This window comes from Muntiacus reevesi, chromosome 4 (genome assembly GCF_963930625.1).
Source record: "Muntiacus reevesi chromosome 4, mMunRee1.1, whole genome shotgun sequence".
In the NCBI taxonomy this organism is placed as follows: Eukaryota; Metazoa; Chordata; class Mammalia; order Artiodactyla; family Cervidae; genus Muntiacus; species Muntiacus reevesi.
Genome location: NC_089252.1, coordinates 53,435,579 through 53,451,493, shown reverse-complemented (window position 1 = coordinate 53,451,493; position 15,915 = coordinate 53,435,579). Strand labels below are relative to the sequence as shown.

General features: G+C 39.4%; 1 protein-coding gene across 2 annotated transcripts in view; it reads right to left on the bottom strand.

The window, feature by feature from the left end:
• WDR7 (WD repeat domain 7) overlaps positions 1 to 15,915 on the bottom strand; it is a 331,772-nt gene that overhangs the window by 222,692 nt on the left and 93,165 nt on the right. For both annotated transcript variants that reach the window (XM_065932803.1, XM_065932802.1), the window contains exons 15-16: positions 8,215 to 8,984; positions 6,517 to 6,605 (exon numbers count right to left, since the gene is read on the bottom strand). In XM_065932803.1, the coding sequence (XP_065788875.1) occupies positions 6,517 to 6,605; positions 8,215 to 8,984 (859 nt within the window). The remainder of the gene's footprint in view (positions 1 to 6,516; positions 6,606 to 8,214; positions 8,985 to 15,915) is intronic.

Here is a 15,915-nt window from a genome sequence, read left to right as displayed (position 1 = left end):
TTATTTATGTTTGTGGGTTATCTTCCAGAGGGACATAAACTATTCAAGACAATATACATCAGACTAATCTCTCTATACACCAAATAAGAGTTGTTTGGGAAAAAAAAGTGCCTAACAAATATATACTAAAAAAATATTACATTTCAATAGTCAAATAGAAAGTGAGTTTTATAATGCCATCCTAAAGTATTTTGTGATATAACTCTTGGTACAGATTGTTAAGCTCTATTTACCTTATTAGACAACCATCTGTGCTATTCCAAATGGAAATTTCTAAATCAATCATCTTAAGTAAGTGCTGTAAAAAAGACAATTTTTAGTATCTTCTTCACAAAACTTTAGTTCTTCTCTCAAAACTCAAAGACTTTTCTTAGAGGAGCAACATGAAAGCATTCCAACTTTAAAACCCTCAGACTATCCAGGTAGGTAAATTCAATACCACAGTGTGGAGAAGTATATAAAATGCATCATTAATCAAAGGAGTTAACAATTCAAAAGGTTTATGCACCTGAAAAAAGAGAGCTTCAAAATATATCAAGCAAAACCTGATAGAAATGCAAGGAGGAATAAACAAATCCACAACTGCCACAGACTTCAATACCTTATCTGAAGAAGAGAGTCAAGTAGACAGAAAAATCAGCTAATGTATGCTCAACTTGAACTCTCTCAAACAACATGAACTGACATTTTTATGAAACACTCCACCCAACAGAGCAGAACACACAGTATTCTGAAGTGCACACAGTACACTGACCAAGAAAGACCACAATTAGGGCCATAAAACAAGCCTTAATAGTCAAAGAATTCAAACCATACAAAGTAAGTTATCTGACCATAAATTAGAAATCAAGAGCAGGAAGATCTTTGGAAAGTTCCCAAATGTTCATAAATTTAACAATAAATTACCCATGGGTAAAAGTAAAAAAAAAGAAAAGTTAAAAGGAAAACATACCAAAATGCGTGTGACACATCTAAAGTTGTACTTAGGGGTAAATTAGTAGAGCTGACTGCCTATATTAGAAAAGAAGAAAAGTTTTGTATCAATAACTTCAGGCTCTACTTAAAATAAAAATTACAAGCAAATTTAAAGCAAAAGAAATGAAATAATAATAGCAAGCAAAGCAAAAACAAATGAAATAAAAAACAGAAAAACAATAAAAACTGAAAAACCAAAAGCTGATTAAGAACTATAAAACTGCTAAGTTACTAGACAAACTAATCAGGGAGAAAAAGAGAAAAAACACAAATTATGACTAATAGAGGATGCCATTTCAAATCCTACAGATATGATATTGAAAGGAAAATAAGAGAATGTTAAATAACTTTTGGCCAATAAATTTGACACAAACTTCCTACAGTTAGAACCAGACAAAGAACAACGGATGGTTCAAAACTGGGAAAGGAGTATGTCAAGGTTGTATACTGTCACCCTGCTTATTTAACTTATATGCAGAGTACATCATGCAAGATGCCAGGCTGGATGACTCATAAGCTGGAATCAAGATTGACAGGAAAAATATCAACAATCTCAGATATGCGGATGATACCACTCTAATGGCAGAAAGTAAAGAGAAACTAAAGAGCCTCTTGATGAAAGTTGAAAGAGAAGGGTGAAAAAGCTGGCTTAAAACTCAACATTCAAAAAACTAAGATCGTGGCATCTGGTCCCATCACTTGATGGCAAATAGATGAGGAAAAGTGGAAATAGTGGCAGACTATTGTTTGGGTTCCAAAATCACCATGGACAGTGACTGCAGCCATGAAATTAAAAGACACTTACTCCTTGGAAGAAAAGCTATGATAAACCTAGAAGGCTGCTAAAAAGTATAGACATCATTTTGCTGCCAAGTCCACATAGTCAAAGCTGTGGCTTTTCCAGCAGGCATGTACGGATGTGAGAGTTGTACCATAAAGAAGGCTGAGTGCTGAAGAACTGACGCTTTCAAACTGTGGTACTGGAGAAGACTCTTCAGACAGCAAGGAGATGAAACCAGTCAATCTTAAAGCAAATCAACCTTGAATATTCATTGGAAGGAGTGCTGCTGAAACTGAAGCTCCAATACTTTGACCACCTGATATGAAGAGCCAACTCACTGGGAAAACCCTGATGCTGGGAAAGATTGAGGGCAGGAGGAGAAGGAGGTGACAGAGGAAGAGATGGTTGGATGGCATCACCAACTCAATGGACATGAATCTGAGTAAACTCCAGGAGATGATGAAGGACAAGGAAGCCTGGCGTGCTCTATTTCATGGGGTAGCAAAGAGTCGGACACGACTTAGTGATTGAACAACAACAATGATCAAAGTTCATCCAAGATGAATTTTTAAAAAAATCCTAAATAGCTCTAAGCATTTAAATTTGTAGCTAAGAATCCTTCCATAAAGAAAAGTCCCTGCCTACATAGTTTCACTGGTAAAATAAATCAAAGAAGTTAAAAAAAAAAAAAAATCAATTTTACACATGCCCATCCCCCACCAAACAAAAGTATCAAAGCAAAGAGCGTAATATCCTATGTCATTCTGTGAGATCAGCACTATCCTGTTACCAAAACTGAAGAAATAATTATTGAAATGAAAACTCTAGACCCCAAATTCCTCATGACCATTAACATAAAAACTCTTAACAATATTTCAGCAAATTATATCTGATAATCTATAAAAAGCGTAAATCATCACGATCAAGTGCGACCTTCCCCAGGACTGCAAGGTTTTTTAAAAACTCAGAAGTCAATGTTCTTGCGCTTATTAAGAAAATAAAAGAGAAAAGTCACTTGATAATTTCAACAAATGCAGAAAAATCATGTGACAAAATCTAACATTCATTCATAATTTTAAAGTCTCTGCAAACTAGGAATGGGAGGGAACTATTCAGTTCAACTAAGAAAAACTTACAGCTAACATCATACCTAACAGTAAAAGACTGAATGTTTCATCCCTAAGATTGGGAATAAAGTCAGGATGCAGTTCTACTTCAACATCTTTATGCTAACCCATGCAATAAAGTAAGAAAAATAAAATGCAAACCAATTAAAGACAAATAAAATTGTCTTTATTACAGACGACATGATTTTTGGCACACATTCTAAAGGAATAAGGGCTGAAAAATCAGGAAATAATCATCAATTTTTAGAAAGTTTTTAGTTAATAATAACCAGGGCACCCCTGGTGACTCAGCGGTGAAGCATCTGCTTGCGATGCAATGGGCACTGGTTCAACCCCTGGTCCAGGAGGACCCCACATGCCATGGAGCAACTGAGCCTGCACTCCACAACTACCGAGCCTGTGCTCTAGAGCCTGGGAACCGAAACTATTCAGCCCACATCCCACAACTGCTGACGCCCGCACGCCTACAGCTCACGCTCCGCAACAAGAGAAGCCGCTGCAGTGAGAAGCCCATGGACCGCAACTACAGGGCAGCCCCCTCATCACGCCACAAGCAGAGAAAAGTCTTCATGCTGCAATGAAGACTCAACACATCCAAAAATAAGTAAATTAATAATAATAATAATAAAAAAGAACCCACATACACTGATGATAAATACTTAGCAAAGGAATAGTAGAGCTAATTTCTTAAGCTATCTATAAAAGCATATAGGAAGTATCATAATTATGAAAGCTTAAAAGTTCTCCCTTTGATACTGGGAATAAAGAAGTCATTCCATATGATTTTCCATGTGATCAAAAGAACCTATAGAAATGTACTACCTTAACAGGTTGAATTTTGCAAGATGCTTTGATACATGGTCAATATACAAAAATCAACTGCATTTCTATATCAGCAGGACAGAAAATGAAGAAATTTATTATCAATTACAAGAATATTTTTAAAATCTAATACCTAGGGATAAATCTAACAAAAGAAATATAAGACCTCTACATAGAAAACTATATACAAGAGTTATGATAGCTAAATAAAACCTAAATAAATGTAGAAATGTATTGAGTTGATGGATTAAAGGAGTGAATCCCATTAAGATAATAATTCTCCTATAAAGTGATCTACAAATTCAATAAATCTGAAGTTAAAATAGGTCTTTGTGACAACAATAAAAAGGTTCTAATGTTTATACTGACATTCAAAGGGACAAGAACATCCAAGATATTCTTTAAGAACAGGAAGGAAGACTATCTATTAAATATCATCTTACTACAGAGCCACTGTAATGAAGGCACAAAGATACACAAACATATCAATGTGCTCAAACAGCTCAGAAACAAGCCACATACATAAGCACACTTTATTTATGACAAAGATGGCGCTACAAAGCAGTGGGGAAAGAATCATCTCTTTAATAAATCATGCTGTACAAGTTTGGGATCATAATGGAAGTAAAATCGAAATAGGACCCCTTGCTTCATATAATACACAAAATTAAAGTCTTAGGCAGATTGTAGATCTAAACGAGAATGGTAAAGTAAGAAAGTTTCTAAAAGAAAACAGAGAAGAATATCCTCATATGAGAGTAGGAATATCAGGGCAATATCAAGGCAATTTCTTAAAATACACAAAAACAGTAACCAAGAATGAAAAATAGTGATATATTAGATATACTAGCCATACCAAAATGGCTAAGTGAAAAACATGGAATATATTAAGCACTGGCTAGGATATCTCACCAACCATGTATGAGGGGTCTCATTTCATTCATCCATACCCGACGGAACACAATATTTTCCATCTTTTCCCCCTTAGCTAGTTTGATGGATGTATATTTGTCTTTCATAGGAAAAGATATTAGCATTATCTACAATTAAAGCTGAAGATAAATATATGCAGAAATTCCATTTCTAGTTACATATGCAACAGAAAAACTTACTAAGGTTCAAATACAGGAATGTTCATAGCAGAATTATTTATCAAAACCAAACACTGGATATGATCCAAATGTCTACTGACCAAAAAAATGGATCAGAGTTGTGTTCTATTCATTCTTCAGTATACTATCCAGCAATAAAACAATGGAAATAAACAAAATACAGTCACATGCAACAACACTGATAAATCTCACAAAAGTAGCCAAACACAAAAGAATACATACTCCATGATGACTGAATTCATATAAAATTCAAAACACAGGCAAAACTAAACCTGGTGTTTAGGGATTTGAACTTAGGTTGTATAACCCTAATGGAATGCAAGTAAGTAATTCTGCTGCAAATCAAGACAGCAGGTACCTCTGGAAGAGGAAGGTACCCTGACTGGGAGGAGCCCGGCGGTGGCCTGGAATGCAAGTAAGTAATTCTGCTGCAAATCAAGACAGCAGGTACGTCTGGAAGAGGAAGGTACCCTGACGGGAAGGGGCCCGGCGGGGGCCTCACAGTGCTGGCAATGCTGCTTCTTGTCCAGGGACGTCGTTGCCAGGGGCCTGGCGTGTGAAACTGACTGAGCTGCATAGTTACGTCTTGGGCACTTTTCTGTGTGCATTTTGCCCACACACAAGTATAAAAAGTTGTCTAATTAAAACTCTTATGTAACAATACAAACTATTATAAAATGATTACAAAGGTTTGATGAGAGAGAAGAGAAATAAGAGGGGTGACCACGTTGGGCTGGAATTAACGGGCTGCAGTAGCAAAGAGAGCTGAGAGTTGAAGGAGCTCCATAATGAGAAGCCAACACGTGGTGCCCAAAACTAAAACCCAAACACACCATTCAAGCATGTTAAAGCAAGTGCAAACCATCGGCTAAGAGGTAAGAGGCCTTGTTCTAGGAAACAGGAAAACTGCAGATGTGAAGTTGGAGGCCTGTTCATCTAACTTACAGAACTATCACTGACTCTCTAAAACCTTAAAAAAAAAAAACAATCCTACAAAGTCACCATTACAAGCAGAAACTTCCCGGTTCCATCTCTTGCTCACTTCACTTCTACCACATTCTATGAGAGAAGGCATTAACCGTTAACCTAAAGGAAATTTCTCTAAGCAGAACTGATTCTTCCACCCACCCACCAACTTTGATTAGCTCACTTGTGAGTCTTAAAATGAATATAAAAGAAAATAAAGAAAAACTCAATCTTTCTTCTAACCCATAATGAAAAATAAAGCTACAGACAAAAGTTAAAGTATATAATGATTAAGTAAAAAAAAGGAAGAATTTCCACTGTGGATTATAATGCATGAACTACCAGCAAATGACAGGAGAATAGCTATAGTAGGGAAATATGAATGTAAACATTTCTAAATGTAGTTAAAAAATAGGTGTATAACTTCCAGACTCAAGATACACACAATTAAGGCACGAGCGTTGTCGAGTTAAGGTGGCCCTAATGCATAAAAATTAGGCCAAAGACAGTACAATAAAATTATGTGAAATACGCTCATTTATCAATTTCTAAATAAATCTGATTTATTCTTAACTGACATCTTAATTATCCATATTTACATCTGGAATATAACAACTTTTCTTTCTTTAACAATCTGAGACAAACAAAATGTTATGATTATACATTAGCTATGCCTCTTCAGTTTCTAGAGCTGAAATGTCATGTCAATTACTTATGTTAGATTTAATTTTACCTTGTTTAATCTGTCCTTGCACAGTATGACTGGTAGTTGGAGGGGAACCCCTTGCCTTAGAAAGGTCTGGGGTGCTTGGTCTAGGTGGCCTTTAAAAAGAAGAAAATACATGTATATATACACATTCATAGTTTCATAATTTCAGAGCCATTTAAAATATTACGCTTCCTAGTTCCAAATGAATTGCAATAGAAACACATACAGAACCTTTTCAATTTGCTGTACCAAAAAGATAGGGTTTTTGTGGGGTTTTTTTTGCTTTGTACCTATTATCATTTTCTATTTCAGATTTTAATATAGAAATTAAATGGTTAGCAAATAGCAAGTAAAACTTTTACATCTACAGTTTATGCTTTAAACTAGTTTAAGAAATATTTAATCTACTACCACTGACAGATAAATATGATAATTAGCCCTTCATTTTTCAATATTATTATGCTCATATTTCAGCCCACTCTGTATCATTGGTCCAAATGAATTTATGGAACAATATATTGAGTTCCATAATTACCATATGTAAAACAGTCAGCCAATGGGAATTTGCCGCATGACTCAGGAAACTCAAACCAGGGCTCTGTAACAACCAGAGGGTTGGGGGGTGAGGGAGGTGGGAGGAAGGTTCAGGAGGGAGGGGCGTGTGTAGACCTGGGGCTGATTCACGCTGATGTTGGCAGGAACCAACACAACACTGTAAAGCAATTATCCTTCAATTCAAAATAAATAAATTAAAATATATACAAAAAAATGTATACAAAATAAATAAAATATACACAAATTTCAAATAATTCAGCCTAAAGTCTGAAAAAGGCAATAAGGCATTAAGAAATCTTGACCTCCACGGCCGCCTGTTCCCTTTTGAATTCTGGTTCTACCACTTACTACTTGTGTGACCCTGGACAAGTTACTTCTCCTCCATGTCTCTGCTCTATCATCTGTAACAAAAGGATAATAAAAGTACCCACCTTACAGGGTTAAGAGCATTAAGGAAATAATATTTGTAAAGTGCTTACAACAGAACCAGACACTAGGGAAGTGCCACTTTAGTAGTTGTTAAATTAAAAAAAAAAAAATCTAAATGTGATCAACTCTCAATAAAGTATAATAAAACCAGAGTTTAAAAAGTTGTCTTTGTGACTTCTAGAAAATGAGAAATACTAAATCAGGCTAAGTATTCTGGAAACATTAAAAGAATACTCTTCTGCATTTACAAAGTTGTTTTCTCTTTTCCCACTGAGAAATTCTGACTACCTCTCATAAAATTTCTGAAGCCAATCACTGAACACTTACCATTCATTACACATGGGTCACAATAAAGAGATGCATTCTAACCAAATATACATCTTGAATTAAATGTCAGTGCCAACTACAGGTAGATATAATCCAAGATTATATTTACTGAAGAGCTAGTCTGTAAGTTATTTGTTAAAGCTGAACTCTGACCTACTCTTCCATTCCAATATTTTTTAAGATAGCTACTAAGTATGTCTGAGTACAGATAAAACTGTACAATCTGATTATATTTTAAGCCATGCATGTTGTAGTTAAAATTTAAAGGGGAAACACTGAGATGACACAAAAATGCTAAGGCATGTAGAGTCCCCCCTCACAGCAAAAAAAGGTAATAAGACGTGACAAAAAGAAAACAGGTTTCTTTTTTTCTGCATCATAAGGATAAAAATCAAGCTAACAAGGTCACACCTGGTAGGGCCCTTCTTCATGTGATCACCAATAAAAGTTGCATTGGTCATACTCATCAAGGTGTTTGCCAAAGATATGACGGACAGGAGATGCTGCGTGGTGACGGCCCGGGACAAGCCGTAGGTCCCCTTCCCGACACCCTCGGTGGCCGCCAGCTTCCTTCCCACCTGGGCTTTCCCGCGGGACAGTTTACCGGATGCCTGGTTATAACCGGGAAGCATCAGGGACATGTGACCGCCTCGCGACAAGAGGCCAAAGGACACGGTGCAGTGGGGTTTCAGCATCCCCAGGCGGTCGAGACACACTTCGTCCAGGACCTCATTCAAACCCCAGGCGTGGAGGCAGGACATGAACAACTTCGCAGTGTCCATCGTCAGGTTATACTCCAACAGGGTCAGCGGCTTGGACTTGCTGGCCCGATACTCAGGGTCACCATCCTCCCGCCTCTGCCGCACCGCCTCTTCATCCTCGTCTTCGTCATCCAGGAGGTGCTCCTTTATGTTCTCTTTGATGGTTTCCTTCACTTGTTGGAAGAGGACTGCTGCTCGTTTTCCGGTTAGAAAAGAGCCCCCTTTGTCTGAACTGCCAGATGCTTTCTGCAGATTCTCTGGGGAAATAAGCGTCGTATTCGGCCTAGAGGCTTCTTCAGTCAAGAGTTGAATAATCAGCGCTTCCACATCAAAGAAGAGCACGTGTATGTCCGGGTCTGTTAGGTTTGTCTTTATTGCTTGAACCATCAGGGAGTTATGAGAATATTTAGGTAAATTTCCCTGCAACAGATATTTTGAAAAAATGGTTATAATTCAAAGTATTTCATGTCATGCCTTCATTAATGAACAATACATAGTTGAAGGAATTTAGATGCTTATTAAGCTGCCTTTTTAGGTACCTACATCATTAAAAGGAACAAGGCAGCTTTGTCAATCAGCAGCACATAAAAGATATGAACTTAAAATCAGAAGAACGCCGTGCTGAAATAATTACAAAATTGTCAGTTTTTTTTAAAAGAAATGAAATACTATTATTGAAGCAGGGAGTCTTTCTACTCATAGAGCAGGTTAAAAATTGTTTCGATAACTTGAATGCAAATTCTATGTCTGAGAAAAGCTACTACGGTTTCACCTGAAAGAATAATCCATTCATCACAACTATTCATCCTTTTAGTTGCTGCACCAGATTCCTTTTTTACTTTACCTTCAATCTCTCCCTGTTCGAAGATTCTTTTCCCTCAATAGAGAACATGTTCGAGCCCACTTAAGATTCTTCAAAAGTGCTTTTGTTTGACCACGTTCCTTCTTCTATTCCTTTCCCAGTCTACTGCCCCTTTTAGCCAAATGTAAGGAAAGTAGTGGATTAATCCAATGGAAACTCTTTGGTCCCTCTCCTCATTAATATCTTTGCATATCTCTGACCGTATTCATTATTTCTGACATTGTTGATTTTGCTAAATGAGAAAGAGAAAGTATAAAAAGAGCTTCCCAGAGAATACCTTCTTGCTGAACCTTCTAATTCTGCCCTGAACACTCATTCTTCCTCCCACAGTAGAACCATCACCTATTTGTAATGGCCCCCTAATGTCCATCACCAGCCAGACAAGCTCTTGAAGGCGTTTCAATCCTGTATTTCCCACTGCTTTTACCTGGATGTCCCACAAAACCTTGCAATTCATATGTTCTAACCTCACTCTCCCACTAAACCTGCTGCACCTCCCGAGTCGCGGGCTGAGAACTGTTCCCCTCAGTCACCACCATCACCACCACCACGTCCAGACCCTTCTTTTCTCTCTTCCAAAACGGATTCACCACCCTTTGTCTCTCCTTACTCCCATCCAACCTCTGCCGAGCCACAAGACTCCTGAAAAGCCAATCTAATCATGTCAGTCTTCTGCCAAAAAACTGCCCCATTATCATGGGTTATTAAGAGAAATGAAAAATACAAAACTGAAAAACTAAATCAAAACATAGGCGACTATATCTGACCTCAAGAGGAAAAAGAACTTGCCACACAGACCTGAATCTCAAATTCACTACTAGAGAAATTGGAGGCAAGTGAGAAATAGGAATAAAATGTGCCACAAATAAGACTGATAAGGTTACAATCTGTATTAAAAAATCAGTGCCAAAATAAAAGGGAAAAATATCATAAGTCAAGGACAATTCAAAACAAAAGAGACAAATAATCAAGGAATATAAGGGGAAAACTGACTCAAACTAGCAGTCGAGATACCATTTATAAAATTAACAAACAGTAAACACAAAAAAATTACTTAGCCAGGAGTACAATGAAAGTCAAACCCACACACTGCAGGCAGGACTTTCAATAGCAGCCCTTTCAGAAGAGTAGGGGCGTATGAGCCCTGAAGACTGTTTGATCAGTACATTTATTTCTAGAACCCTATCCTAAACAGTCAGAAATACAAAGATTTATGTGCAAAGATGCTTGGTGAAATAGTACCCACTATTTTAGATTGAAAACCACCTAAATAATCTAACATAAGGAAATAAACAGTTTAAGTATAATCATATAATAAATACTGTAATCACTACAAGTCATGCTTCCTTGGCACATTTAATCACATGGCAAAATGCCCGTATTCCAATCTTAAGTGAGAAAAGATTACACATGAGCACACACATGCACACAAACACACACACACACACACACACACACTATACAACAGATTTAAAATTCTGATTTCATTTATTTAATGCCCAAGTATGTATCTGAGCATGGTGAGAAACACTGGAAAGAAATGATGAAAACGTCCCTATTACTTTTGGTGATGCAATCATATCAGATCTACATTTTCTTATTTCTATATATTTCTTACATTGTCTATAAGCAATATGTATCTTCATAATTAGAAAATACAGTTCTTGGATAAAATGCTAAATCCCTCACAGCACAACATTCAAGATCCATTACAACTTGATGCCAAGTACTTTCCTGCTTTAACAGACAGGTTCCAGCGCCATAACCACCCTCCCTCACCCACTGATCCCCTTCTTTCTTTACCCAAAATACTCTTCTTCACTCCACTCCAGCCCCTTCTCTTCCATCAAGATCCTAATTCTCCCACGGAAAGTTAATCCACAGCGAACCCCATTCCCGTAAGATTTTTTATACGCATCACAAACCTGCATGCCTTGGCTGTATTTATGTAATTAGCTATTTTATGTATTTACATGTTCCTGTTCTCTATAGGAACTATGTCTTACTCATCGTGTACAATCCCACGCCTATCCGAGTACCTGGCAAAATAAACAAAGGACATTATAAAAATCCTGGTAAAACTATTTTAAGTTGCTAATCAACTCTTCATCATAACATCACACTAAGTCCCTTACATGGTCTCCCTTCCATCTCAGTCCTCCTCCCACCTGATTATGTTCCTTTCCTGCTTAAGAGGCTTCAGCAGCATTTTATAACCCAGGGATAAAATCTTTGCAAAGCAAAGACTTCTTTGCAAACCACAAAACAGCCTCTAAACTAGATGGCTGCCTATGTCTCCAATTTCATCTCTAACTACAACCCCACATCTTCCACTGAAACCAAATGAAGCCACCTGTGCCTTCTAGAGCCGCGTGGCCACGGCCTCTGCCTCTGCGTGGCTCCCGCCAGGATGGGCCTCCCTTCTCGTCCTCACTGCCGCCACTCGCGCATACGTCCACTCACCCTTCAAGAAGCAGCTCAAGGGGCTGCTCTTTCAAAACGTATTCCCAGAATTGTCTCTAATTCTGCTCACTTTGTATAAACCTCTGCTCTGAAATAACACAAGGTGTTTAAAGGAAGGTAGAAAATAAATATCACTTCCATACTATAGCTTAAGAACCTAAGGTGCATAAGTAGTATGATAAATTTCCACTACACAAAATATGAAGTTAAAAAAAAAGGCAAGACTTTCTGAATTCCATCCCGGCATTTCATTCATTTGTGCCGCATTCATCTATGTTCGTGCAAGGCACTAAGGATACAGACAAATACGATGACTTTCTGGCTCTGGAACCCAAACTAACCACCACCCACACGACTGCGCAGTGTGAACGGCGCTGCAGAGAAAGGACACTGGAGGCACGATCAGAAAACCAAGGACCGAGGCCCCCTCGGGTGATCGGGGGCTCCCCACCAAAGGGCCAAGGTGAGCTACGGAAGGCAGAGAGGTGAGAAGGGCTGAGGCAGGAGACAGCTCCGGATGGGTGCTGGTGTCGGCGCCCAAGGCAAAGCACGCAAGGCGTGGCTCGCTGACAGCACAGAGGTCCGCACAGAGGCTTCCGAACCCTCTAGTGCGGCCCAGGAGCGGCTAAAGCAGTGCCTCCCCGAGCCCATCAGGGATGCTTGCTGGAGTACAGGTTCCGGGGCCGCATATCAGACCACATCTCTTGGAATGGACCAGAATCTGCCTACTAAAAACCTGAGATGACTTTACAGTAAAGCGTGAGAAAAAGAGGAAGAGAAAGTGAAGCCGCTCTGTCGTGTCCGACTCTTTGCGACCCCGTGGACTACAGCCCACCAGGCTCCTCCGTCCACGGGATTCTCCAGGCAAGAGCACCGGAGTGGGGTGCCGTCTCCTTCTCCAGGGGACCTTCCCGGCCCAGGAACAAACGCGGGTCTCCTGCACTGCAAGCGCACGCTCTACTGTGTAAGCCCCCAGGGAGGCCCGAAGTCTGAGAGCTAGCATCTGAAGGCTTTAATAAGGGGAGCAACATGACCAAATTTAATTTTATAACCGTTCACCTACCAGCAATGTTGGCTGAAGAGAACAGGTCATGAATACACGCGTGAAGGAAACAGAAGCCACCCAGATGAGCGGAGACAGAAATAGGCAACAGTGCCAGGAATGAGAAGATGGGCTGGGGTGACAGGTGCGCAGCTACCGTCTTATTTCTCGCACCACCTTCGTACTCGCTTTCTCCAGCACTGACTGTGTAACGTCAAACACTGTGCCTAATGTTGTGCGCTGCTGACACTAACTGGCCTGAATGAGACATTAAGTTATATAATAAAAACACTACACCTGATGATCATTAACATCAGAACTGTTAGCAACGAGAGCTAACACACGCCCAGCCGCCGCCATGACCTGGGCGCTGTGCTGGGCCTTGGGGCCGCTTACGTCACAGCAAATGCATTTTATATCAATATTAGGTAGACAGACGCAGCACGAGGTTTGAGGGAATAACAACATTAGGTAAAACACGGTACTTTAGTAAATACTGTCTTTCCAGTTAAAAAAAATCTACAAAATTAGTTTAGGAGAAAGAGAAACCATTACTACCAAAGAGTTAAAAATAAAAAAAATCAAGCATGTTCGGTAATTATTGACGCAGCAAGAGTTGCCTGAAGAAAAAAACCCGCCATAATGAGGCCACAAGGTCGCCTCGGAAGCCCCTCCTCTGATCCAAGCCCCTCTCCGCACGCAGGCCCTGCCCAGGCGCCGCCTCTCCCCGCAGGGCCGCCGGCAGGCCGCCTGTGCGGTCGGGCGGCGGGGAGCGTATCTGCGGCTGGCACCCTGGGATCTGGGCGTGCCTGGTGCGACTCCTCTCCTCACCTCTTGGTCCTCCTGATTGTATCACTGATTGAATCTAATGGCAATCCACAGTCAGAAAGAGAGGGGCAGAAGAGAAAGACGGCAAACAGCAAAGAAAGCAGATGAGACAGAGGGGGCCGGGAGGAGAGGAGAACAGAGAAAGGCTCACGCCCGCGTCCTGTAGATGATCTACAACTCCTAACGTCCCCAAGTCCCGCACGTGACCTGTCACGCCTGGCCGTGGATTTCACTGACTAGCAAAGTCTTATTACAACAAAATATAGACACCAGCGGAGTTGTGAGGGTGAGATTTTAGCCACATGTACACACTGCTATCCCTCATAGCTCAGTCAATAAAGAATCTGCCTGCAATGCAGGAGAGCTGGGTTCGACCCCTGGGTCAGGAAGGTCCCCTGGAGAAGGCCATGGCAACCCACTCCAGTGTTCTTGCCTGGAGAATCCCGTGGACAGCGGAGCCTGGCGGGCTCCAGCCCACAGACCGTGAGACTTGGACACGGCTTAGCGACTAACCCACCACCACACACTGCTCTACTTAAAACAGACAACCAGCAAGGACTTCCTACGCAGCACAGAGACCTCGGCTCAACCTTGCCGGCAGCCTGGATGAGACCGGAGTTTGGGGAAGAACGGATACATGTGTATCTACGGCAAAATCCCTTGACTGTCCATCTGAAACTATCTCAACATTGTTAATTGGCTATAGTCTAACACAAAATAAAAAATTTCTTTAAAAAAAATTAGCTACATGCATGAGGATGGCAGAGTTGATCACTGGCATGTCTGATATCCAGTATATTACACTAAAATTAGCTAAAGAAAAATAACCAAAACATCTACCAAACTCCAAGGACCTGTTGGCTTAATCATAAGATATACAACATATAGAGCCAACTAACTCATTCAGTCATCTTACATTCTTCACAATTTCAAGTACAGGCCAACTGATCCTAGAAATTCTTTAACTGGAATGTTAGTATGTTTGCTCTGTCACCTTTATCAAAGAACATCTGAAATGTGTGCTCACAAACTCATTTTTGCATTATCATGGAGGAAGATTAAATTCAACTCAGCAAATATTTGTGGAATGACCATTTTCTACAATATGCTTGAAAGGAAAAAAAAGCCTCTGTACTTACGGCAATAATGTTAAAACTTACTTGAAAAAGGCCAACAGAAAAGCTAAATCATAAGAAATATACAAATGAAATGGTATTGGTAGTAAAACCTAATGTTAAATGCAAAACATGCATACACGTACAAAGCTAGTTAGATATATTTGATATGTTATTGTAAGTTCTAACTTTGTCTTCTGTATATAGGAAAATAACAGATTTAGTAATTTCAGATAAACAATGAACTTGATTTAAAATATTACAGAAACACAAAAATAAGAAAAAATTATTGGGTTGCTTGGTCATCACTGGAAGTGAACCTGTGGCAATCACATGAAGCTTTAGCAGCTGCTGAAACTGTCTCAAGCGAAACCCAAGCAAAGTGACGGACCTGTGATCACGGGATCAATCTGCATTCAACCTCAGGTATTTTTCAGCGCACGCACACGCACGCACAGCGCAAAGCAGCCGCCCCAGCAACAGTAACAGACAAAACCAAACCAGTTCTCTTACAATCTGCAGAGAAGATCGTTGTTATGCCCTTTCTACAGCATTTACTATTACATATTTGAATACATGCCAGGTTAAGTCATGTCTGCTGAAACACCTGATAACTCTGTCCCCTAACACCAATGACATAATGATACTTAGCCTTATTTCATCTTATCCAATGACTAAGAGACAATTAAAACACTGGCAATCATTTTACTTTTGCACCATTCACTTCAGCAGTCCCAATTTAAAAGCTTACTTATTTCTGAACTGTTTTTTAATGTCATGATTTTTGAGACAATTTTTAAAGTTACCTGGTAAAATAATTCACTGCTTTTCCTGAAAGGGTCCTGAGTTCAACCTATAATCATAATATCAAACAGTTCAGATTTCTTCCTAAACATTAACTTGATTTATGAAGTTAGCATTAAACATCAGCTGATTTTGATGGTAAAGTGGAAAGAAGAAAAGTGGATGATTTTTAAAAAAATTTTAAATCTCCTTTGAAACCAGAGATGAAGGATACTAATAAGACTAGGAAATGTTATC